At 55.3% G+C, this 25,173-nt stretch overlaps 1 protein-coding gene across 2 annotated transcripts; it reads right to left on the reverse strand.

The window, feature by feature from the left end:
- Positions 1-2: 2 nt before the first annotated feature.
- ERCC2 (ERCC excision repair 2, TFIIH core complex helicase subunit) lies at positions 3-16,220 on the reverse strand. 2 transcript variants are annotated; one of them, XM_023649901.2, is made up of 23 exons: positions 16,141-16,220; positions 15,769-15,868; positions 14,537-14,614; positions 14,399-14,461; positions 14,118-14,231; positions 11,132-11,248; positions 10,925-11,041; positions 10,538-10,661; positions 10,355-10,451; positions 10,098-10,231; positions 9,830-9,998; positions 7,534-7,652; positions 5,216-5,285; positions 5,066-5,135; positions 4,883-4,984; positions 3,877-3,940; positions 3,280-3,401; positions 1,560-1,652; positions 1,383-1,455; positions 1,101-1,171; positions 845-988; positions 590-733; positions 3-135 (listed from the first exon to the last, which is right to left on the reverse strand). In XM_023649901.2, exons 1-23 carry the CDS (start codon positions 16,170-16,172, stop codon positions 43-45), a joined length of 2,310 nt encoding a protein of 769 aa, XP_023505669.1. In that variant the 5' UTR covers positions 16,173-16,220; the 3' UTR covers positions 3-42. The 2 variants fall into 2 exon arrangements, 1 of the variants encoding a protein (XP_023505669.1); XR_011422440.1 differs by lacking the exon at positions 5,216-5,285 and having other exon boundaries at positions 5,066-5,215.
- Between the last annotated feature and the right edge of the window lie 8,953 nt (positions 16,221-25,173).

The following is a 25,173-nucleotide window of genomic DNA, read 5'->3' on the forward strand; positions in this document are numbered from 1 at the left end:
AGTTGTCACCACCAACACCTTTTATGGCCCTGCCCCCTCCCGCTACAGCTGCTGGGCGATCTGCTCTATCCTGCGCAGCGTCTCCTCCGACTCCAGCTGCTCCAGGCTGAGCAGGGACAGGCCCAGCTGATCCTCCTGGCGGGGGAGGGAGGTATCAGATGGCGGGGGACAGGGACGGCGGCTGCACTTCCCCACACGCCCCTGATAGGACACAGGGGACCAGGACTTGAGGCCAGTAGTGACAGGAGGGGGCCAACAAGGGGGTTCTGGGACAGGCTGTTGGAATTTGGAACCTGGCGCAATGCAGAGCATACCCTCCCGTAAGCAGAAGTCAGGTGGAGGGAGGTGGCAGCCAGAGGGCAGTGTCCAGGTGTCCAGGCTGGAGCGGGTGGCTTTCCGAGGCCCTGGTGCCCTGCCTCCTCGCGCTCCCCACGGCCTCCACTCCCCCGTTCCCAGGCCTGGCACGTGGGCGCACACAAACCTCTCTTTGTGAGGCCGGGCTGGGGCGCGGGGACAAAGCCGAGGGCCCTCCTGGAGGAGGAGCTCAGCCGGGGAGGGTGATGGGAGGTAGGGCGGCGCCCTGGCTCACCCGGTGGAACGGCTGTGCCATCTGCCTCAGGAAGTACTTGGCGACCTGGACGCCCTCGTCAACGGTCAGGTTGAGGTTGGCGTCCGTGAGGTGCTCCTGGATCCAGCGGGGCAGCTTCCCCCGCTTGTCCGCCCGGGCAAACCGCTGTGAGCAGGAGGGCAAGAGGGCGGGCGTCAGGACCCCGCTGGGGGAGCCAGGTTCCTCATCGGGAAGATGACCGAGGGACAGCCTGGGCGGAGGCCCCGGACCCCGCACCTTGTCGGCGAAGATCATGAGGCCGTAGTCCGTCTTGCCCCTGATGGCCCGCCCCACACACTGGGCTGCGTGGCGCATGGCGTCAAAGGTGAGAAAGTCATTCTCGCGGATCTGGAACTGGTCCCGCAGGTACTCCAGCCGCGCCTGCAGTGGGGGAGGTGGAGGGGGACAGGAGAGGGGGGAGCCGTCCCTTCCTGCCTGCCCCTGCCCCACACCACATGTGTCCCTGGCGACCCCCGGCCCCAGTGCTGCTCACCTTGAGAATGCGGCTCTGGGTATAGACGTAGGGGACCCCGAACATGAGGACGGCTCGCCCGTAGTGGTGCACTGGGGGCGGGGGGCAGGAGAGAGGTCACCGGTGGGGCCTGGCAGGTCGTGCGGTTTCAGTGGGAAGAGAGTGGGTGTGCTCCGAGGGCCCAGGGACAAGGGAAGGGGGCCCCTGGGCATGCCCAGCCTGTGGGTGGGTGGCCCCCTGGGGGAGCAGGCACGCCAAGGGCTCCATGCAGGTGCCTGGGGACAGGGGGCCTAGGCCACTCACCAAAGTCGATTCCCTCGGACACTTTGCCACGGGCCACCGAGAGCAGGATGGCCCCACGGCCGTTCTCGCAGGCCTGGGGAGGGGAGACCAAGAATGAGACGCGGCCCCCCCAAGCTGCCTCCTTTGGCCCCTCGGCCGCCCGTCTCTCAGCACCCCCATATCCCCCCACACACCCACCTCCTGGTACTTCTCCAGGGCGACACTGGTCTCAGCCCCATCTTGGGTCTCGATAAAGAGCAGCTTGTTCCTCTGGATGTTTTCAAGGATGCCCTAGGGACAGACACAGGCAGGTCAGGGCGCGGGCTGGTGGGAGATGGATTAAGGGCACGGCGTCCTGGCTGAGCTCAACCCTGCCATGGGTTCCCATGCGACAGACACTTCTGTCTCCAGGCCTCGGCGTGCCCAGCAGAGACTCGGGGAAGAAGGGATGGAGGGAGGTGGATGGGCCAGCCCCACTTTTTTTGGGAGACCCTGTGACCCAGGCAGGGAACCAATCCCTGTGCCCCATCTTTTGCACAAGGAGGGGAGACGGGGCCCAAGATGGCCCATCAGGACACTCCCCCCGCCGGTGATTGGTGGAGAGACTGATGCAGGCCAGGCAGCGCCAATCAGAGGCTGACCCGACACTGTAACAGAGGGTGAGGTGCTGATGGGGACAGACACGTGGACGGAGCAGAGGGTCCAGAAGCACACCCCACACAGACGGTCACCGTGCCTCTCAGTGGGGAGAGCAGCTGCCTCTCCACGTGGGGGAAAATGAGCCTTGACCCTGAGCTGACGCCATCCACAAAGATGAATCTGAGGTACCTCACGGATGTGAAAGCTGTAACTACAAAGCTTCTAGAAGGAAACACAGGAGGCTATCTTTGTGACCTTGGGGTAGGCAAAGGTTTCTTAAATGGGACACAAGGGCCCTTGGGACGTGAGGCTCAGGCGGCTTCAGCCACCTTTCCCACAGTGTGGAAAGAGCCCGTCCGAGGACGAGACCAAGGACGTGGCCGTGCGTGGAAGAGGTGCCCCCCACCCCCCGGTGCTCAGATCAGCCAAGTTCACCATCTCACCCCAAAGAAGCCCTGGCTGCACCTTCCGAGAGCCGGGCCATGGTGCGCTCAGAAGCAGAAAGGATATGGCGGCCCCCCGCCCCCACATCCTGCCACGCCCAGCACCCGCCTGCGGTGACCCCATTTCCAGGACGCCCCAGGACCTCGCCCACACACTCCCCAGCACGGGCTCTGCAGACTCACTGCCCCGAGGCTCTGTCCAGCCTTTATTCTCCAGAACCTTCCTCTAACAGCACGGCACCCAGAAGTCACGCTGCCACCCCGAGTTTCCACATCAAGCCACACACGTTGGGCGGACAGTCACGGGGGTGACCCCCCCAAAAAAAAGCAGTAGGGGAATAAGGAACCCAGATGCTGGGGTGTGGTGGCCTCTCCTGAGGGGTACGCCTTTGAAGGAGCGGCCCACGGAGCTGCTCACATCTTAGTTCTTAAATTGGATGTGGGAGCAGGGGACAGGGGGCGAGCACTCTTGAAAGTGTCCCTTTGTGTTCTGCACACGGTCCTGCCACCTGATACACGTCACTGTTTAAAACACAAGAGAAGTTGCGGCGGGCCCTGTGGCCTAGGGGTTAAGTTCGGCATGCTCTGCTTTGGTGCCTGGGTTTGGTTCCTGGGTGTGGACCTACACTGCTCGCGACAGCCATGCTGTGGTGGCATCCCACATACAAAACAGAGGAAGACTGGCATAGATGTTAACTCAGGGCCAATCTCCCTCAGCACAGGAAAAAAAAAAAAAACCATAAAAGGAGTAAAACAAACACACAGAGGAACAGAGTCAAGAGCTGAGGAGAGAGGGGTCCTCCTGGAGAGCAGGTGGCCAGGGTGGCTGGACGTACCTGCTCGTACCAGGAGGCCACGGTGCTCTCCATGTACTGGTAGCTGGTGAAGAAGGCCACGATGCCGTCGGGCACCACGGCGGACATCTCCAGCAGAAGGTTCCCGTAGTTGCGGATCACCGCTGTGGGGGTCAGAGAGTGGGCTCTCTCCCGGTCCGGTCCTCCTCCCCACTCCCTATGGGCGCTTTCCTGGCTAACATCATGAGGACTTGGGGTTCCCGGACGCCCCGCTGAGGCTGCCTGCAGGGCTGTCCACACACGTCCCACTTCTCCGCCCCTGAGGTTAGCTGTGGCCGTGTGACTGGCCATGGCCGACGAAACAGGCACAGCAGTGGCTGTGCGTCACCCCATGTGAGTACCTTTAAGAGCCAGTGTACAATTCACTGTGACCCCTCGTGTCACATCTCCGCCAGCAGAGGGTCCCAGGGAAGAGACGTGGGCAGCCCCGCCCACCCCCAGGGCTGGGTACCCTGGGCAGGAAGGAGCCCCTGCGTTGAGCCACTGGGATCTGGGGATCCTTGTCACCGCAGCATGACTGAGCCATTCTCATACACCTCCCCTCTTGGAACCCAGACAAACCACCCATGGGCAGCATACCAATATCTTCCCGGGTCTCAAATTTGGAGCTGATGGCCACCTGGTCGTTGCCACGGCCGATGATCTGGAGAGGGCAAGAGAGGCCATAATAAGTGAGGCAGCAGCAAGCGCTCCGATGAGTGAGGGCCGGTTTCTAGAGCTTTCTAGAGATAGTGTGATTGACCGAACCCTCAGCTACCCTGTTACCTGCACTGTGCAGATGAAAGACCAAAGGCTCAGAGAAGGTGAGTTGCCTGCCCCAGGTCACACAGCAAATAAATGGCAAAGATGGAACTGACACCAAGCCTGTCCATGTTCTGACCAGCAAGTACCCCCCGGCCAGCCCAGCCTCCAGGCCAGCGGCTTCACGAGAGGGCTCCTCGCCACAACCTCAACAGCCACAGGTGCGTTCCCACCGGCCACCTCCCAAGACGGGGATGCCGCGCTCATTGCCCTCCACAGCTCCTGAAGGGCAATTCCAAAAGCCAAAGCGCGCCGGGAACTCCAGCTTTTTAAGCTTGGCCCCAACTCCTGGAGCAGCGAAGCCTGCCCTGCCCTGAGTCTACTGAGCCCTGACTCCGCTCTCTCGTCTGACTCTTCCAGACGTTTTCCTGCTGAACTACAGTCTGATTCTCCCTGGAGCGAGGCTACGGGCCGGCGGGAGAGCCGCACCCACACAGCACAGCCTCGCTTCCGAAGTCGAGAAGATTCGCAACTCTACAAGCCGTCTGGCCCCAGGACGTCAGAGGAGGGATGGGGGCCTGTGTCTGTCGCCTGTCATACAGACAGGGAGACTGAGGCAGAGTCGGGGGGGTCGCTGACCAAGGTCACGGCGGGACAATGAACCGGGCAAAGCCAGGTGACCAGGGCCAGGCCCCGGGCCACACAGCATTGACACTCATCGTCTCACTAAATCGCTCCACCGCCCCGGAAACGGGGAGGAGGCATCCCCATGCCACAGGAGGAAACTGAGGCTGGGGAAGCAGCAGAGGAGGGGGCGGATGAGGAGGGGAGGCCCCCCACGCACCATGGGGCAGAGGCAGACCCGGGCCAGCGTCATGGTGAAGGTCGCCATGGTGACGGGGTGGAAGTCCAGGATCTTGGGATAGATGTCCAGCGGGGACAGCGTCTGTAGCAGGGACGGCAGGAGGGGTCTTAGCGGGACTGGCAGGAACCAGGAGCCCTGGGGCGGGGGGAGAAGGGTCCTCACCCCGGACGTGATGATGACAGACTGGAAGCGCTCGAACACGGGTTTGATGGCCAGCGAGGCGTCCATGCAGCTGCGGGAGGCAGACGGGGCGGTGGGGCCGGGCGGGGGGCTAGGCCATGGCTGTCCCACCCCTCTGGGGTCGGCGCTCACCTGAAGTGCAGGATGGGGTTGGCGATGGTGGGGGTCCGGTCGTCAAAGGGCTCGATGATAATGGTAAAACCTACAGGGGGCCAGTGACATTCCTGGGCGCCCATCAGACCCAGCCCCACCCCCGCGAGTGACGGGGACCAGCCGCCAGCCGCCCAAGCCTCGAACCGAGGCATCAGAGGCCAAAATACACCTCACCCGCCCGCTTCTCCCCAGGGCCGCCACCCATGCAGATGGTCGTGGAGCACCCTAAGCAGAGAGCGCCAAAGGGCCCTGCTCAGGCCCCCCGCACCGCACTGCAGGGCCCGCCCAGGCCGGAGCCTCCAGCCTTCTCCCCTGTCTTCCCGTCGAAGCCAGCAGGAGGCCGGTCAGCTCTGCCACCAACCTCCAGCTGCACCCTGACCGCTTCCCCCAGCCCCTCCCCAGTCCAGCCGCCACTGCCTCCACCTGGACCACGGCGGCCGCCTCAACGGGCTCCCGGCCCTGGTTCCTACACAGCAGAGGGACCCTGCGAGCTCCTGAGTCAGGTCACATCCCTCTCCTGCTCAGAAGCCCCCCACGGCTCTCCACACCCTTCCCAGGGTCCAGAATAGTGTGTGGAGCTCTGCCAGCTGAGCCCATTTCCTCCTTGCTCATGGGCCTCCCGCCCAACCTTCACAAACCACCAGGCTCCCTCCACCCCAGGGCCTTTGCACTTGCTGGGCCCGCTGCCTGGAAAGCTTCCCCAGGCGGTTAGCTTCACTTGGTCATTTGGGAGTCGGCTCAGCGGTCGGCTCCTCAGAAAGGCCTTCCCTGGCCACTGCAGGCATGCTCCAACACGGCAACATAGTTGTTTCTCATGAAAACCACCACTTTCTGGAATTACCTCTCTCATTTGTTTGTGCCTTTTTTGAGGAAGACTAGCCCTGAGCTAACATCGGTGCCCAGCTTCCTCTACTTTATATGTGGGACGCCTGCCAAAGCATGGCTTGAGTAGTATATAGGTCCACACCCAGGATCCAAACCAGTGAAACCCAGGCCGCCAAAGTGGAGCATGCGAACTTAACCACTGCGCCACCGGGCTGGCCCCTATTTATGTCTTTGCCCCCTGTCTTCCCCTCTAGAATATAAGTTCCAGGAGGTCAGGACTGAGGTCTCTCTCGTTCCTGGGCTTCCCCAGTGCTAGGCTGGCCCATTTGCTGAACAAAGAGAGGAATGAATGAATGTACAGATTCAATTTCACATATTAAAAAAAAATCACAAGTCCTCTGTGCCCAGCCCTGCACTGGGGACACAGGGGTGACTGAGACAGCTCTGGTCCTGCCCTCTCAGGGCTCACTGTCCGGTGATGGAGACACAGATCTGTCCCCAGAGAGTGACCACTCCGAGTGGGCAGGGCTGAGACAGGGAGCCCCCAGGAGGGGGCCTGACCCAGACTGGGCGTCAGAGAGGGCTTCCTGGAGGAGGGGACATCTCTACTGAGCCGAGAACTGAAGGATGGGGGGGCAGCTGGGGGCTGAGGAAGACGGGAAGGATGCTCCAGGCACAAGACTGAGGTGCTGGCAGATGGCGGAGCGGGGAGGAGGGGAGAAAGCCAGAGAGGGAAGACAGGGTGGGACGGAGGGATGGACACAGAAGAAACTTTTCAGCGGGACTTGCTGCTGATGGGCCCTCGGGGGGCGGGGACGGCCGCCCGTCGTCCTGCTGAGGCCGGGCCTGGCCTGGTTTCTGGATAGAGGAGTAATCCCCGGGGATGAGCCTGAGCCTTGGGCGGCTCAGAGCTCAGGGAGGGGAGGGACGCAAGCTCCCACAAAGCTGGAAGTCTGAGCGCCACCCTCAGCCCTCTCCCCGTGCTCCTCACGGCCTGGCACTGAGGCCCGGCCTCTATCCTGCGCACATCTCTCTCCGACCCCTCCCCTCTCCCCGTCCTGCCCCCAGTCCCTGCCAGAAGACTCTAAAGCACAAACCTGACCCTGCTCCTCCCTTGCTCAGAACCTGCCATGGCTCCCCAGTGCCGTCAGGGGCAGAAGAAACAACTCCTCCCCACCCTCTTCGGTGGAGCTGACCCCACAGAACTTCTCTGGCCTCATCTCAGACCATCGCCCACCCCCCGCGTTTTCCACGCTGCAGCCAGAGGGAGCTTTGAGAATACAACTGAGTGCGAGGCTCCCTCGCTCAAGAACCCTATGTGGCTCCCCACTGCCCTCAACATAAAGCCCCAACCCCTGAGCCAGCCCTGCAACGTCCTGCATGTCCAAGTCCCACAGCCAACCCTCCGGATGCCGCGGCGACCCTGACCCGGGCCACCAGGGGCCTGGCAGAGGCAGGGAGTTGGGGCTTACCCTTGGCGTAGGTGCTGACAAGGGTGGCGAAGTTAGCGAGGAGCGTGAGCGGGGAGAAGTCGGCAAGGTCGGCGATCTCCAAGGTGTGCAGGAGGGAGCGGAGGCGTTCGGCACAGAACCTGGAGTGGAGGCCAGACGGGGTTGGGGGCGGGGGCGGCTGGCAGGAGCAGGACCAGCAGCCCCCTCCTCGACCGTCAGAGCCCGGGGTCTCCCCAGGGGATGGGCGCTCCAGAAAGGCAGGCGCAGGGGTTGTTTCGGTCACTTGTGTCCCCACATTGTAAAGTGCCCATCGCACAGAGCCGTGCTGCACCAGGGCACAGAGAGAGCAATAATCATACACCCGAGTCACGTGGTTGTGTGTCACACGCGGTCTCACTATCTCCTACGCAGGTTCTCGGTCAAAACAAGGGACCCACATCCACACCCAGAATCCCAGTCACGATGTGAATCCTGCACGGCCACACGTCATACACTCACGCCCAGAACCTGTCACACACGGCCACGCCCAGTGACACAGACGGGGTCAGTCCCAGATGCTCACAATCTCACACCCGTCGTGGAGCCTCACGCACACGCAAGGCCACCCAGCCGCCACCACTGCCAGCGGGCTGGAGACGCTCATCCCTAGGGGACGGTCACAGAGCAGGAGCACCTGGCTCTGGAGCCGGGCAGACGGCCCAGTTTGAAAGCCGTGTCTTGAGTGTCGCTGCTTCCAGTCTGTCTTCTCGACTAGACCCTCCGGCTGGATGGGGTGACCCCCCATGTGTCCCCAGCCTCAGGGCTCCCCATCCCAGCGCTGCCCACTCTGCATTGCCCCTGTCTGGGGGTGGGTGTGTCTCCCCTGCTGGCCTGTGAGCCGGGGAGGGTAGAACCAGGCTGTCTTAGTCCCTGCTGGGTCCCCAGCATCCCCAGCACAGGGCTGGACAACGGACAGATGCTCAAGGAATGTGTGCGAGATGAATAAAGCACAGGAAGAAAGGATGCATGGTGGGGCCTTCTGGCTGGCTCCTCATCCCTTTGTTTCCCTTCACAAGCCCCCTCCTCCAGGAAGCCTGCCCTGATCGCGGTCTCATAATTCTTTAATGTCTCTTCCCCCGATTCTCACGATGTTGGTGGGGTAGGACCATCTCTCTCTCGTTCCCACTGCATCCCCTCCTCCAGGAAGCCCACCTGGTCACCAGGCTGGGTCAGGCACCCCCTGTGTTCCCTCAGCCCTCTGGGCTCACCCACCCCAGCTCTGCCCATCCTGGGTCATCCCCGTCTGGGACAGGTCTCCCCTTGGACGGTGAGCCCAGGAAGGCAGGGCCAGAGCTGTCTCGGTCACCACCGTGTCCCCAGCACAGAGCAGGCCTCGGGGAACAAAGGTCGTATCTTTGCCCTCACAAGTCTCCCAGGCAGGGGACACAGACGAAGCCGCACGGAGGGCTGTCCCAAGCCTTTCAGGGCCAGGACAGCCAGGGGCTTTGGAGCCTACAGCCCTGGCTTGGCACAGCCACCCCAAGCAGTGAGTGCTATGTGACCCTCCTCTCCAGGCACCCGTGTCCTCATCCGCAGCACAGAGACACTGCAATGGGATTCCACGAGGGACGGAACACAGAATGCTTAGCTCCCTGTCAGAGCTCAAGACAGGGCCAGTGACCTGTGTCATGCTTTCTCACTGAACCACCACAGAAACCTGGCAGTAAAGGAGGTGACCCCCATTAGCTTTTCAGAGGAGAAAACTGAGGGTCAGAGAAGACCAATGATTTATCCAACACAGCAATGGGAAAGTACAGGACGCCCCAGGTCCATTCTCTGCCTGCTCTGTGCCAGGAGACTGACCCCCCCCCAAGTCTGCATCATGGGGATGCTCCTGTCCTCAGGCTGGGGGAACAATGCGCGGCACTGGTGGAAGGAGACAGGGACCCAGGGGGTCCTCAGCATTTTCCCCCAGCTCCCACCCTGCTGGGCCTTGTCAGGAGCCCGTCTCCAGGGCCGCTCCCTGCCCTGCCTGTGACCTGGGGTAGAAATGTCTCTGAGCTCTTGCAGGAGCCCAGGGGCCTCCCAGCGCTGTCAGCTCCTCCGCCCCGCCTGCCCCCTCTGTCAACGGTCCGGCAGCAAACCCCCTCCAGCAAACGCTCTGGCTGCACCGTTTGCTGCCTGCCAGGCCCCTGCCCAATGCAGGGCCCAGGACCAGCTCCGACCTTGCCCGCGGTCCCAGCCCCTGCATCACACACGCTCCCCTGCCTCCTCGCTCACTCCTGACACTCGGAGGACAAGGCTCCCCCGCGGGGCCGAGCCGGCCGTGGGGGCGCACCTGAGGGGCTTGCGCTGGATGCACACGCGCTGGGCCAGGCCGCTGAGGAAGGCGGGCGGGCTCTCCTGCACCACGTGCTGCACGCGCAGCCGCCACTTGACGTACTCCAGGAGGCGCCGCAGGAAGCCCAGGAAGTGCTCGGCCGTGCGGATGGAGCCGGGCACCGCCTCTGCGGGATGCAGGTGGAGGGGGACACGGGGTCAGGCCACCGCCGCGGGGAGGGGCGCGGCGCGGCGCGGGGCGGGGGTGGCGGCGGGGCAGCGCTCACCCTGCAGCACCTCGTCCGGCAGCACGGGGTTGGCCAGGTGGGCGTCGGTCTCCCGCGCGGCGCTGGCCTCGCGCAGCCCCTCCACCAGGCGCCGGTACTCGTCCCGCAGACGCTGCTCGTCCGTCTCCTTGATCCTGCGGGGACAAGGGTGTGGGAAGGGCGGGGACGCCTGGGGCGCACCTGCAAGGGGCTGGTGTCCGGGGTCAGGGGGCAGGTGGGGGGGGCATGGGGAGCGGGGGGCACCCAGGCCTGCCCACCTGAGCACCGTCTTCTGCAGGGTCTCCAGGTTGCCCTGGCAGCGGTCCAGGGTGCGCCGGGTGATGGTGACGCTCATGGAGTCGATGCAGACGTTGTCTAGGGAAGACGGGGAGCGGGCGGCTCAGCACGCAGCCCCCGGCAGCCCGAGGGGCTGGCCTCGCCGCCCCACTGCGCCCCCTCACCGATGTTGTGGGCCTCGTCGAAGACCACGACCGCCTTGCGGGCCAGCTCCTTAGACACCAGGTCGGCGATCTTGGGGTCCAGGAGGTAGTGGTAACTGTAGACCACCACGTTGGCGTGCAGGATCTGGGGGCCGAGGAGGGCAGGGTCACCCCAGCCCGCCTGCACGTGCCCACCCCGCGCCCTGCCAGCCCCCGTCAGCCCTCCCAGGGCCACAGAGGCAAGGCAAGGAAGGAGACACGGGCAAGGCACAAATGGAAGCACACGGATCCAGACAGACTGACAGACAGAGGCACAGACCAACACGGAGAGAGGCAGGCAGACAGACAGACGGGTGGGCAGGCGGCCTGGAACCCTCACCCACCCCCTGCCCCCCGCCGCCGCCTCACCGAGTAGCGGGCAAGGAAGTACGGGCACCAGCCCTGGCGCCTCCCCACGGCCTTCAGGTCATCCAGGTTGTAGATGCCGGAGGGCAGGGGCACCTGGCGCCCATGGGTGTCGAATTCCTGGGTGGGGCAAAAGGGGGCCTGGGGGTCAGCGAGGCTGGCCGTTCAAGCGGCTCCCTGTCACCCCCTCGGCCCTGCCCCCGCAAGCACCTCATAGAAGCGGCAGTGGGGCAGGCTGGCGTCCTGCTGGTGCTGCGCCCGCACGTAGGAGGCCGTGAGGCTGTGGCATTTCCCGTCAACGTCCTTCCCAAAGCGCAGGGGCGTCACCTAGGTGTACAGAGGGCATCTGGGCACCAAGATAGGCTGAGGAGCCCAGCCACTCCCTGAACTTGGGGCTCTAGGCCTCACAGCCAGGTGGGATGGGAGGCTGAACCAGCCCATTGGGGTGAGACTCAGGGATTTTTGGAAAACTCAAACCTCAACCTGTTTCTTTCTTTCTTTTTTGCTAAGGAAGATTTGCTCTGAGCTAACCATCTGTTGTCACTCTTCCTCCTTTTTTGCTTGAGGAAGATCAGCTCTGAGTTAACATCTGGGCCAGTCTTCCTCTACCTTGTACGTGGGTCACTGCCACAGCATGGCTGACAAGTGGCGCAGTTCCGTGTCCAGGATCTGAACCTGTGGACCTGGGCTGCTGACATGGAGTGCACTGAACTTAACCACTACACCACTGGGCCGGCCCCTCAACCTGTTTCATTATTAATCAGTTAAGACACTTGGGAACTTGCTGCAAGATACAAAAGTGGTAACACTGTTAGACTCTTTAAATTATTATTTTTAAAACATTAAGCCCTATGTGCAATGGGATAATATTCAGCCACAAAAAAGAATGAAATCTTGCCATTTGCAACAACACAGATGGACCTTGGGGCATTACGCTAAGTGAAATAAGTCAGACAGAGAAAGACAAATGCCATGTGATCTCACGTACATGTGGAATCTAAAACGAAACAAAACAAAAACAAGCTCATAGATACAGAGAACAGACTGGTGGGTGCCATTGGGGGTGGGCAAAATGGGCAAAGCCATCAAAAGGTACAAACTTCCAGTTATAAAACAAATAAGTCCCAGGGACATAATGTGCAATATGGTGATTACAGTTAATAACACTGCATTGCATATTTGAAAGTTGCTAAAAGAGTAAATCTTTTTTCTTTCTTTTTTGAGGAAGATTAGCCCTGAGCTAACATCCGCCACCAATCCTCCTCTTTTTGCTGAGGAAGATTAGCCCCGAGCTAACATCCATGCCCATCTTCCTCTACTTTATATGTGGGACACCCACCACAGCATGGCTTGACAAGTGGTGCCATGTCCACACCCGGGATCTGAACCAGCAAACCCCGGGCCGCCGAAGCGGAATGTGGGCACTTAACTGCTGTGCCACCAGGCCGGCCCCTGCTTTATCTTTTAAAATGCTACAACAGCTGGAAGCTTAGCAAGCTCTAAGACACAGAGAAGGCTCTGATCGCAGTCTGAGAGCCCGCCTTGCCCGCACCCCACGCTGCCCCCTCAGTACCACAGCCCAGGCTGCCTTTGCTCAAAGCCAAACCTTCTCCTTCACCCAAGAGTAGGCTCTGAGGCTGCTGACCCTGCCCTCTCCCGTTCCCGCTTCATTAGTCAGCAAAGCTGGTGCTACGTCTCTTTAATTATCAGCCATCATGTGTGCTATTTCTCATGTATTCTTATAACGTGGGGTTTTTCTGTTTTGTTTTGTTTTGTTTTTGCTGGTGAAGATTTGCCCTGCACTAACATCTGTCGCCAATCTTCCTCTTTTTTTTTTGTATGTGAGCCACCACCACAGCATGGCCACTGATAAACAAGTGGCGGAGGTCCATGCCTGGGAACCAAACCCAGGCCACTGAAGCAGGGTTCATGGAACTTAATCACTAGGCCACGAGGGCTGGCCCACAAATAACATTATATAATATATAATCTGTTAGTTACCACATATAAAATGCTTAGAACAGTGTCTGGCACACAGTGAATGCAATAGTTTTATAACATAATAATAACTAATATTCTTTTTTTAAACTTATTTTTTATTGCTGTAACACTGGTTTATAACATTATGTAAATTTCAGGTGTACATCATTATATTTCCATTTCTGGGTAGATTAGTAACTAATCTTCTATGTGCCATATATTATTACATATATTAATGTCACAATAATTTCTAATATTCTTTTAGCTCTTTATACATGCTGAGGACTATACGTGCATTATTTCACCCAATCCTTTTTTTATTATTGAGATATAATTGACACATGACATTATATTTGTTTCAGGTGTACAACATAATGACTGGATACTTGTATATATTGTGAAATGATCACCACAATAAATCTAGTTAACATCCGTCACCGTACACTGTTACAATTTTTTTTCTCATGAGAACTTTTAAGATCTCTTCTCCTAGCGACTTTCAAATATACAATACCGTATTATTAACTATAGTCACCATGCTGCACATCACAGCCCCAGGACTTATTTATTTTATAACTGGAAGTCTGTACCTTTTGACCTCCTTCACCTTTTTTTTTTTTTTGAGGAAGATTGGCCCTGAGCTAACATGTGCTGCCAATCCTCCTCTTTTTTGCTGAGGAAGACTGACCCTGAGCTAACGTCCGTGCCCATCTTCCTCTACTTTATATGTGGGATGCCTACCACAGCATGGCTTGCCAAGCGGTGCCATGTCCGCACCCGGGATCCGAACCGGCAAACCTGGGCCGCCGAAGCGGGCCGGCCCCCTCCTTCACCTATTTTGCCCACCCTCCACCCTTGCCCAATCTGATCAACGACTGTATGAAACAGATAATTCATTATCCCCATTTTACAGAAAGGAAGACTGAGGCCCAGACAGCAGAAATCGCCTATCCAGGAATACCTGGCTGAGAAGGTTCAGAGCCAGGACAGCAGGCCTGCTGGACTCCAGGAGCTGCCCTCTTAACCTCTCCCAGGTGGGGCCAGTGGAAGGCTCCCCGGAGGAGGCGTGCTGGCCTGGGCCACGAGGAGCGAGGAGAGAACTGTGTGTGGCCCCTGCGTATCTCCCGAGAGGCCTGGTCCGGGGGTCGGGGACTCCCGGTGGGATGGAAGCCTTTCCTCAGCCCCGAGGCCTAGGGCGAGGGGGCCGGGCGCTCACCTCAGGATGGATGCACAGGTTCTTCCGGGAGCTCAGAGCTAGCCCCAAAAACTGCAGCTTCTCACCCTCCTGCTTCTCGTAGAAGTTGAGCAACTTTCGAAGCTCCTCGATGACCTGCCCCAGTCGAGGCGGGAGGGGGTCTCAGCCTCACTGAAAGCACAGGCCCCCTGCCCAGCCAGGCCCCCGCCCTTCTCCAGCTTCCTAAATGCCCCCACGGCTGCGACGGCGACCCCAGGGGGACCAGCGCAGCCCGGGGAGCACTGGGATTGGCCCCCGCTCACCTTCTCAATCTCAGGCACAGTCCTCGAGCAGTAGATGAGTTTAGTCACCTCCAGCGGATACGCCTGCCGACGACAATGGCCTCAGCCCCCGGCCGGCCTCTTCCCTCCTCCCCCTCCACGGCCCGGCGGGTCACTCACCCGCTGGTATGCCATGATCAGGGCCAACAGGGACACCGTCTTCCCAGTGCCCGAGGGCATCTCCAGGACTCCATGACCCTGCGTGTTGGGGGCGGGAGGGACAAGACACAGGCTCTCAGAACTTCAGGGACACAAACTCTGGGGACCTCCCCTCCAGAATGCCACCATCTTGCAATAGCAGGGCAACACAGCCGTTAAAAGTCTGGGCCCCAGGGGCAGTGGGTTTGAATCCCACCTCTTTGTTGAGTGGTCTTAGGCAAGCGCCTTCCCCTCTCTGGCCTCAGTATCCTCATCTCTAAAATGGACCTCATAAGGGCTGGCCCCATGGCCTAGTGGTTAAGTTCGGCGCCCTCTGTTTTGGCAGCCCAGGTTCGGATCCCAGGCGCAGAACCACACCACTCATCAGTGGCCATGCTGTGGCAGCGACTCACATACAAAACAGAGGAAGACTGGCACAGATGTTGGCTCAGGGTGAATCTTTCTCAGCAAAAAAAAATTAATTAATTAATTAAATTAAATGGACCTCATAAGCACTTCTTCATAAGATGACTATGAAGATTAACAAGAAACTGGGGGTTAAATTTTTAGCGTAGTATCTGATATATAGTGACCCCTTTCCTTTCAATTTAACAAACATTTCCACAGCACTCGCTCTGTGCCTGGCTCTCCTTCTAAGCGTGTTACATCAGGGTTTCTCAGCCTCAGCTCTATTGATACGTGGGGGCCGGATAATGCTTGTGGGGGCTGTCGTGTGCACTGTAGGATGTTTAGCGCCAGTAGCACCCCTACCCCACCAGGACGACAACCAGGAATGTCTCCAGACATGGCCCAGTGTCCTCTGGGGGTCAAAATCCCCCCCAATTGAGAACGGCTGCCCCAGTTAATGAATTAACTCATCTAAGCCTGACATGGGCCTCTGAGGTAGGTACTACTACTATATCCGTTTTACAGAGGTGAAAACGGGAAGAGGGAAATGAAGTGATTGACCCAAGGGCACGCCGCTGTGGGTCCAGGGTCCCACCCCAGGCAGCCGATCCCAAAGTCTCTATATTCCTAACCACTGAGCAGCTCAGCCTTTGAGAACCGTGAGCTGCTGCTGTTAGGACCTGTTACTATGTGAGAGTAGAGGCGTGGGAGGGCCGGCTTCCCAAGGCCCTCAGGTTCCTAAAATCCAGCCGGCCTGCAACCTCGGGTCGCAGCCCGGGCCGGGCGGGCAGCGGGGCGACCCCCACCTTGGCGTCCAGCGTGCGCTTGAGCTCCAGCATGTACGAGAACTGCTCCGGATAGATGTAGTCGTACGGGAAGTAGACCAGCAGCCCGTCCACGTTGAGCCTGCCAGCGGGGGCTGCCGGATCAGTCCCCCGGGCCCTCTGCAGCCCCCAAACTCCCCTGCCGTCCGGGGACACCGGCCCGCCAGTCCCCCCGGGCAACCCCTAGTTCCCAAGAGCCTCCGGGTCCCCTAGGCATCTCCCCGCTGCCCATCCACGTGGGTCCCCGTGGCTATGCCCACTGCACCCCTGCAGCCTCCCCTCGCCCAGCCGGGCCCCCCCATCCTCCAGACCCCCGCGCCCGCTCGCGAGCCCCGCATCCTCGTCCCTTCTCACTTCATGGCGCCGCTCGCTGAGTGCAGCGGCATCGGCCCGCCTCCCTCATGAATATTCAGTGAGAGGCGGGATCCCTGGGCGTCCTCGAGGCGCCGCTCCACCTTCCTCAGGACGCCATTGGCTTATCCTGCCCGTCACTCCAGTGGGGCGGAGCCAATCGGGATAATACGCCTGCGGACGGCCTGCGGGGGCGGGCTCCCAGGAGAGGCGGGGCCGCAGGCGTCGCTGAGGATCGCCGAGCACCAAGAACAAAACATGGAAGGAAGAGAACCGAGAGAATCGATCCCATCCTTTGGGATTCTGTCTTCCCGTCTCTGCCCAGCTTATCTGAGTAGCGAATAGAATCTAAAGGAAAATGACAGAGAAATTGGGGACCCCTTGGGGGCGCACGATTAGGAATGGCTTCGCCGCACCAGAGAAACATGCACTCATAAAACGCCTGCTGTGTCCTAGCCTTCTCTGGGGTAAATAACTCCTTCCATTTATTGAGCTCCTACTGTTTGCCAGACACTGTGCTAGACGTCTTCATCAGGCAGTAATGGAAAGACAGTGTAGCTTGGTGGTTAAGGTGTGGAGTCTGGAACTGAAATGCCTGGGTCCAAATCCTGGCTCCACTGTCTGTGTGACTTTGACCGAATTGCTTAGCTTCTCTGGGGTTCCATTTTCTCGTCTGCAAAGTGGGAACAATTAAGTTATCCGCAATGTAGATGATTCTTAAATTAACCCACATAGGGACCGGACCCGTAGCCCAGTGGTTGGCTTCACGTGCTCTGCTTGGGGGGCCCAGGGTTTTGCCGATTAGGATCCTGGGCGTGGACCAAGCACCGGTCATCAGGCCATGCTGAGGTGGTGTCCCACATGCCACAAGTAGAAGGACCCACAACTGAAAATACACAACTATGTACCAGGGGGCTTTGAGAAGGAAAAATAAAATCTTATTAAAAAATTAATAATAAATAAATTAACCCACGTAAAACAGTTAAAACTGGGCTTAGCCATACTAAGCACTCAGTGAATGCCAGTAGCTTTTATGGCTTGTTTAACAAACAGCAATGGGGCATCTACTGCGTGCCTGACGCCGTGCCAGGCCCTGGGAACACAGAGGTGACCGAGACTGCCCCTGTTCCCGTCCCCGAAGAACAGATATTAAACCTACAAATAAATATGTGATGACAAGTATGACAAGGGCTGTGAAGAAAAATTTCAGAAACCATAAGGGCTATAAACGGAAGCCTGCTCTCAACCGTGGGGTGTGAGTCTTGGCCAGAGCAGAGTGCTCATGGAAGGTTTCTAACTAGCTTACCCCCTCATCACTCCCACACCAACCCACCTTACTCCTCTCTAATCTCCTCTCTCCCCCACTTCATTCTATCTCAGCCACATTATCCTCCTTGCAGTTTCCAGAACACACCTGACACATTGTACCTCAGGGCCTTTGCACCTGCTATTCTCTCTGCATGGAATGCTCTTTCCCTTGATGTCCACATGGCTGACTTACTCACATCCTCCAGGTCTTTGCTCAAAGGGCACCTTCTCAGGGAGGCCTTCCCTAGCCACCAAATGAAACTCACCCCCCCACACACACACACACACAGACACAGAAACACACTACACTGTATCACCCTTCTCTGCCTTATTTTTCTTCAGAGCCCGTGTAACCATCTGACATACTAAATATTTGACTTATTTTGTTTAGAAGGTCAACTCCACACAGACAGGGATTTTGTCCATTTTATTCTCTACTGTATCTGTAATGCCTGCTACTGTGCCTGGCACACAGTAGGGGCTTAATAAATGTTTGTTGAGAGAGTGAATAAGCAGGGGAGCGAAATGATCACATGCGCATTTTGAATCCATAAGCCCCTCAAGGTGCCCCGTGGCACATGAAATGGAAGGACTAAGACTCGCAAACAGTCAGGAGCCAGTCAGTGGCTGAGGCTAGGGTTATGGAGAGAACTATGTGACTTAGTCCTCGTGACAGTCCTGTGGACGACATGCTTTTATTATCCCGTTTTCAGATGGAAAAGCAGGTTCAGAGAGGTGAGGCGAGTTGCCCAAAGCCCATTTTATTCCAGCTTCTGTGTGTCTATGTCTGTATGTCCGAGAGATTCTGGAGTGGATTTGGGTGGAGAAGGAAAGAGATTTTAGCAGGGATTAGAGACAAGAGCTCTGCTGATAGGACCCCAGGGCTCAGCCAGAGAGACGGGAGGCGGGAGGCTGGGGGCCACACCAAGCTTGTGACTTCCTTCCTAATCGCCTCACTTTCTTTCATTCATTCATTCATTCGATCATTCATTCGCTCATCACAGCTTCTCTGAGCCCCTGCTCTGTGCACGCCCTGTACTCGGTGGCACAAAGCACACAGCAGTGACCGGGACAGCCTCAGCCCTGCCCTCTAGGGGGTCGCAATCCGGTAGGGGAGACAGACCCAGCTCCAGACAGGGAGGACCCAGAGTGGGCAGGGCTGCGATGGGAGTGGGCTGGGGCGCAGACCTGACCTAGCTGTAAAGCCTTGGGCCCATTTTTCTCTGAGACTCAGTTTCGTCCCCTCTAAAATGGGGATGTGATATCCACATCAACAAATGACATTTACTAGACAGCCATACAAATGAGAATATACTTCCAAAGTCAGATAAAGCCTCTAAAAGTGGATCTCAGGGAGCCGCTAGAACTCAGAATGGTGGTGACAGTGGGGGTGCGGGTGGAGCCAGTTAATGAGGTCGCTGACTTGACCTTGAGCCTTAACTGAGGAATCGTGGAATGGGAAAAGCTACACACACAGAGATGCTCCTTGCGCTGCCACGTACAAGGAGAACAAACTGCAAAGGGTAAACACACGTGACGTCGGATGGTTGGGAGCAAGTCATGGTGACGCCTTCTGTTTCAGAGGACTTGGCTGCATTTGGCCCCATCTTGCTGCTCACTCCTCTGCTTTCCACTTGCCTCCAATGATGGCCTCTATACCTGCAGCATCGTCTCCTCCACCGTGCCTGCCTCACTCCTGCTGCTCACCTTCAGGTCTCAAAGAGATGTCCTCTCCTCCAGGAAGCCCTCCCTGACCGCCCAGGCTGGGTCATGTCCCCTCTCTGGGCTCCCCCACCCCAGCCCTGGTTACTCTATTAAAGTGGGAGGGAGGACATCTTCAAACCAAGAAGATAATAAAATGAAATTAAGTATTGAACTTACATGTGCCAAGCACTGTGCTCAGCATCCTGCCACCTGCTGATGTCATCTCCCACTGTCCTCTCCCTAACCCGCTCCTCCCAGCCACACTTACCTCCCGGCCCTTCCACCCAAGCACCTGGCCTGCATTAGTCGGTGAATCTGTATAACAAATTATTCCCCAAATGTAACAGTTGACAACAACAGCATTTATCATCTCACGGGTTCCAGAGGTCAGGAATTGAATGAAGCTGAAGTTGTCCCAGCTCAGCAGGGAAAATGGGCCTCTGCTAAGCTCACCAGGTGGCTGCTGGCAGGATGCATTTCCTGGCTGGCTGTTGGCCAGGGGGCCACTCTCAGGTCCCTGGTGTGTGGGCCTCTCTGAGGGCAGCTGGCTTTATCGAAGTAAGAAAACCAGAGGAGACAGGGAGAGAGAAGCGAGCAAGAAAGAAGCTATTGTCTTTTTTTTTTTTTTTTTAAGATTGGCATCTGAGCTAGCATCTGTTGCCAATCTTCTCTGCTTTTTTTTTTTCTTCTTCTCCCGGAAACCCCCCAGTACATAGTTGTATATTCTAATTGTAGGTCCTTCTAGTTTGGCATGTGGGATGCCGTCTCATCATGGCCTGATGAGCAGTGCCAGGTCCACACCCAGGATCCGAACCAGTGAACCTGGAAGCCGAGTACATGAACTTAATCACTCAGCCACAGGGTTCGCCCCGAAGTCATTGTCTTTTATAACCTAATGCTAAAAGGGACAGTCCATCCCTTTTGCTGTATTCTTCCTTAGAATCCGTCACTACATCAGCCCATGGTGAAGGGAGGGGTTACTCAAGGGGGTGAACACCAGGAGGCAGGAATGATTGGGAGCCATCTTAGAATGACTGACTCCAGGGGCCAGCCTGGTGACATAGTGGTTAAGTTCATGCACTCTGCTTTGGCAGCTCAAGGTTTGTGGGTTTGGATCCCAGGGGCAGACCTATGCACTGCTCATCAAGCCATTCTATGGAGGCATCCCACATACAAAATAGAGGAAGATGGGTACAGATGTTAGCTCAGGGCCAATCTTCCTCACCAAAAAAAAAAAAAAAAAAGAATGACTGACTCCTGGCCTTTGCTGCTCCATCTAGAAGGCTCTTCCCCCAGATCTCTACATGGCTTCCTCCCTTACGCCCCTCTAGCTTTCCTCAAAGGTCCCCTCCTCAGAGAGGCATTCCCTGACCACCTTATTTAAATGTAATACTGCCTGGGCAGGCTGAATAATGATCCCCAAAGACCTCGAGGCCCTGATCTCTGGAACCTATGAATGTTCCCTTATATGGCAAAAGGGACTTGGCAGGTGGGGTGAAGTTAAGGATCTTGAGATATCCAGATATGCCCTAAATGTAATCGTGAGTGTCCTTATAAACGGAGATTCGACAGCAGGACAGAAGCAGAGGCAATGTGACACTGAAGCAAGATGCTAGGCTGCAGGCTTTGAATACGGAGGAAGGGAGCAGAGCCAGGGAATGTCAGGAATGCAGCTGAGAAGCCGGAAAAGGCCAGGCAGGAACCGGATTCTCCCTCACAGCCTCCGCAGGGAGAGTGGAGGGCGGCCCCGCCAACACCGTGATTTCAGCAGGTACAGCAGCCACAGAAAACGAGTACGTCTCCCATTTGGGCACAATATATCTACCTCTCCTGCTTTAGTTTTTTCCATCACAGTGAGCAGCATCTGATACAACGTATTTCTTGTTTGTTACTTTGTTTATTGTCTGTCTCTTCCACTAGAATGTCAACTGTACAAAAGCAGGAGCGCTTTATAACTGTTTCTTAAGGACAATTTCAAACGGACACAAAAGTGGAGAGAATAGCGTAATGAAGCCCCATATAGACTCAGCTTCATCACCATTCAACTCACAGCTGATCTCGCTTTGTCTACACCCCAACCACTGCTCCTCTCATCAGCGGATTATTTTGAGGCAAATCCCAGACACTGTATTAGTTCATCCAGAACTATTTCAGAAGGTATCTCTAAACGTAAGGACTCTGTAAAGCCAACCACAATATCATTAGCAGACCGCAAGAGGTAGTAATAATTGCTTAATAGCATCAAAGGTCCAGACAGTGCTTGAATTTGTGGGCAGGGGCCTTTGTCTCCTTGTGCACTTGTTCTCCTTTGCTACTTTATGTGGCAAAAAGGACTTTGCAAAGGTGAGTAAGTTAAGGATCTGGAGATGGGGAGATTACCCTGGATGATCTGGATGGCCCAATGTCCTCACAAGAGTCCTTACAAGTGAAAGAGGGAGGCAGGAGAGTGAGAGCCAGAGAAGGAGATATGACAATGGAAGCAAGAGACGGGAGCGATGCAGGTACCAGCTTTGAAGATGGAAGGGGCCATGAGCCAACGCATACAGGCAGCTTCTAGAAGCTGGAAAAGGCAGGGAAAGAAATCTTTTTCCCTGGGGTCTCCAGAAAGGAACTCAGCACGGCTGACACCTTGATTTTAGTTCTGTGAGACCCGTGTTCTCCAGGCTGTAAGATAATGCATGTGTATTGTTTGAGCCTCCAAGTTTGTGATAATCTGTTACAGCAGCAATGGGAAACGAATACAGAGTTTGGTACTGGAAGTGGGGTGCTGCTGTCACAAATACCTAAAAGTGTGGAAGTGGATTTGGAACTGGGCCATGGGCAGAGGCTGGAAGAGTGTTGAGAAGATGATGGAATTAGCCTAGATTGCCTTGAACACTGTTAGTAGAAATACGAATGTTAACAATTCTGCTAGTGAGGACTCGGAAAGAAGTAAGGAGCAAGGTAGAGAAAACCTCTATCCTCTTAGAGAATACCGAAATTGTCATGAACAGACTGCTGCTGGAAATCCACGCGGCCTCTAGAAACTGGAAAAGGTGAGGAAACAAATTGTCCCCCAGAGCTTTGAAAGGAACACAACCCTAACAACTCCAAGTTTGTGTTTAAGCCACCAAGTTTGAGGTCATTTGTCACAGCAATAATAGGAAATTAACATATCTCTGTTATGAGAAAGAGAGACCAGACTAGTGTAAACATGTACAAAATAAAGAAACCCAGAAGAAACAAACATTATACAGGAGGAAAGAAGAAAGCTACAAAACAAACATAAAAACACATGCAACTGAAATTTTTTTTTAGGTATGCTTTTTTTGGTGAGGAAGATTGGCCCTGAGCTAACATCTGTTGCCAATCTTCCTTTTTCTTCTCTCCCCAAAGCTGCAGTACATAGTTGTCTATCCTAGTTGTAAGTCATTCTAGTTCTTCTACGTGGGACGGCACCACAGCATTGCTTGATAAACGTTGCCATGTCCGCGCCCAGGATCCGAACCAGCAAAACCCTCGGATGCCAAAGCAGAGAGAACAGACTTAATTACTTGGCCACAGGGCCAGCCCCCTGAAATGTAGATTTTAATGGAAGGATTAGAAGATAAACTCAAGGAGACTTTCCAGAAAAGGAAAATCGACAAAGGGATGGAAAATAGTCATGAAAAGATAAGAAAATTGAAGGCTCAACCCAGAAGATCCAACATCCAAATGATAAAAATTCTAGAAAAAGAGAGCAAGAAAATGAAAGGGAAGAAATCAACACAGACATAAACAAGAAAATTTTCCAGAACCAAAGGGCCTGAATCTCCATACTGAAAGGACAGACTTAGGGTCAGAATGATTAATGAATAAAGACTACAATAAGGCAACTCATCCTGAAATTTCAGAACCAGAGAAAGAGAGAAGATCCCAAAAGCTTCCAGAAAAAAAAAAAAAAAAAGTAACTCAAATACAAGTTCAAAAGAAAAGGGAGAATGGAAGCAAATCTGAGGGAAAAAATAAAGCAAGTAACCCCTGTTTTCCAAACTTGCATTCCAACTCAGGAAGCAAAGAGATTCACATCATAAGGGATATTTCTATTTCCAACCTAGACTTTTATACCCAGCCAAACTATAATAAAGCGGGAGGGTAGAAGGAAGATATGTTGAGTTGCACAAGAACTCAAAAATATTTACCTCCTCTTCACCCTTTTAAGGCATCAACTGGAGGACGTGCTCCAGCAAAACGAAGAGGCAACCAAGAAAGACAAAGTCATGGGCTCCAGGAAACAGAATCCAACTCAAGGACGTCCCAGGATAGCTAAGCTGAGGCCTAGAGAGCAGGAAGCCCCAATTCATGGAGGAGAGAGGAATTCAGGAGGGAGGAAACAATTTGAGCGTACTGTTAGGGGCACGGAATATCCAATGGAACACTTGAAAAATAGTAAGTACAGGTGCATATGAAATTAAGCAAGTGACAAAGGTAATTATTAATTCTCAAAAATCTGTCTGTGTAAGAGAGAAAATTGTAGTACGTTACGTGGCTCCACAGTGAAAATGAAGGGGAAGAAATCAACACAGACACATGCAAGAAAATTTCCCAGAACCAAAGGGCCTGAAGCTCCAATTGAAAGGACATAATTGCAACATTATAAAAACTATTGATTGATATAAAAATTATAATATGAGGAGCCGGCCTCATGGCCGAGTGGTTAAGTTCGTGTGCTCTGCTTCAGCGGCCCAGGGTTTCGCCAGTTCAGATCCTGGGTCCAGACACGGCACCGCTCATCAAACCATGCTGAGGCAGCATTCCACATGCCACAACTAGAAGGACCCACAACTAAAAACACACAATTATGTATCAGGGGGCTTTGGGGAGAAAAAGAAAAGATAAAATCTTTAAAAAAAAATTATGATATGATTTTGTTGGGAAGGGGGAAATGGGATTAGCCTAACAGAGCTCAAGCATCATCTACTGTACCAGGGAGTCAGTAGAGAATGTCTTCAACAGATAAGTCAAGAAGTAGCAATGTCTGGGGTGGGCCTGGTGGCACAGAGGTTAAATGCACACGTTCCACTTTGGCGGCCCAGGGTTCGTCAGTTCGGATACTGGGTGTGGACATGGCACCACTTGGCACACCATGCTGTGGCAGGCGTCCCATATATAAAGCAGAGGAAGATGGGCACGGATGTGAGCTCAGGGCCAGTCTTCCTCAGCAAAAAGAGGAAGATTAACGGCAGATGTTAGCTCAGGGCCAATCTTCCTCAAAAAAAAAAAAAAAAAAGAAGAAGTAGCAATGTCAACATATTATTTAGAGACATGAAAGAAAATAGCAGGAGAAACAGCTAAAGCAGCTGAAAAGAGGTGGCCTCTGGAGAGCAGACAGAAGAGTGGGGAGAGGGAACACAGACAACTGCTTTTTCTTGCTATAACCCCCTTAGTAATGTTTGGTTTTTAAAGGATATTCATGAAAACTGATGTGATGGAATTCAGATCTGTGGTTACCCCTGGGGAGGGGGACATGTATGCATTGACTGGGAAGGAGCACAATGTTAGAGCTTGTGGACAATGGAAATGTTGTATACCAGCTCTTATCCAACAGAACTTTCTGGAATGATGAAACTGTTCTCTATCCTCACCCACTGAGCACTTGAAAAGTGGCTGGTGTGACTGAGGAACTAAACCCTTAATTTGTATTTAATCTCAATGTAAACAGTCACATGAGGTTGGTGGCGGTTGTACTGGATGTCGCAGACGATGACAATGCTGTAGCTTTATGATCTGTCAAAAAATACGCAGAAGAAATAAACGTTCGTGCTTTGTCAAAAATCTTCAAGGAGCAGATGATGAAATAAAGAAATGGGGCAGAAGCAAAGGAAAACCACTCTTCAGCGTTGTACCCTCAACAAGGCCACGTGGATTTCCATCAGATAAAGCCCTGTTGAGGACGACCTCACACACCGTAACTTCATCGCCACAAGGAAACAATCTACCATGAGCGAGAACCAGCAGATGCAACCAACCACAGGAGTAGAGGGCCCCACACTCAGACGATGGAAT

Source organism: Equus caballus, chromosome 10 (assembly GCF_041296265.1).
Source record: "Equus caballus isolate H_3958 breed thoroughbred chromosome 10, TB-T2T, whole genome shotgun sequence".
Lineage (NCBI taxonomy): Eukaryota > Metazoa > Chordata > Mammalia > Perissodactyla > Equidae > Equus > Equus caballus.